This window comes from Arachis ipaensis, chromosome B08 (assembly GCF_000816755.2).
Source record: "Arachis ipaensis cultivar K30076 chromosome B08, Araip1.1, whole genome shotgun sequence".
Taxonomy (NCBI): Eukaryota; Viridiplantae; Streptophyta; class Magnoliopsida; order Fabales; family Fabaceae; genus Arachis; species Arachis ipaensis.
Genome location: NC_029792.2, coordinates 128,172,710 through 128,172,993, shown reverse-complemented (window position 1 = coordinate 128,172,993; position 284 = coordinate 128,172,710). Strand labels below are relative to the sequence as shown.

The 284-nt window shown below is 28.2% G+C and overlaps 1 protein-coding gene across 1 annotated transcript in view; it reads left to right on the top strand.

Moving 5' to 3' along the window:
• The window catches only part of LOC107612435, a 2,015-nt gene extending 1,739 nt beyond the window's left edge, over window positions 1–276 (top strand). Inside the window, exon 4 of the mRNA XM_021109060.1 lies at window positions 145–276. Within this exon, the coding sequence (XP_020964719.1) occupies window positions 145–234 (90 nt within the window). The 3' untranslated portion in view covers window positions 235–276. The remainder of the gene's footprint in view (window positions 1–144) is intronic.

Below are 284 nucleotides of genomic sequence, written 5' to 3'. Positions count from 1 at the left end.
CACATTATTCATTTATTTATTATTTTCTGGGTACGTAAATCTAGATTTTCATTACAAACTAAACTGTTTTACCTTTGTACTTATTGTTTTAATTTGTCATGGGTGATTATGATTAAATATTTAATTTGTGTGTGCCTTAATTAGGAGAACAATGAAGACACACGGTACATGGATGCACAATCAGTGGAACAAGCAGTGTCTCAAGCTATTCAGAAATGGAAGAAAGTGAATTAAAGATTGTGTTATTACATTAATTAATTATACTATTTAATTTCATCTTTGGT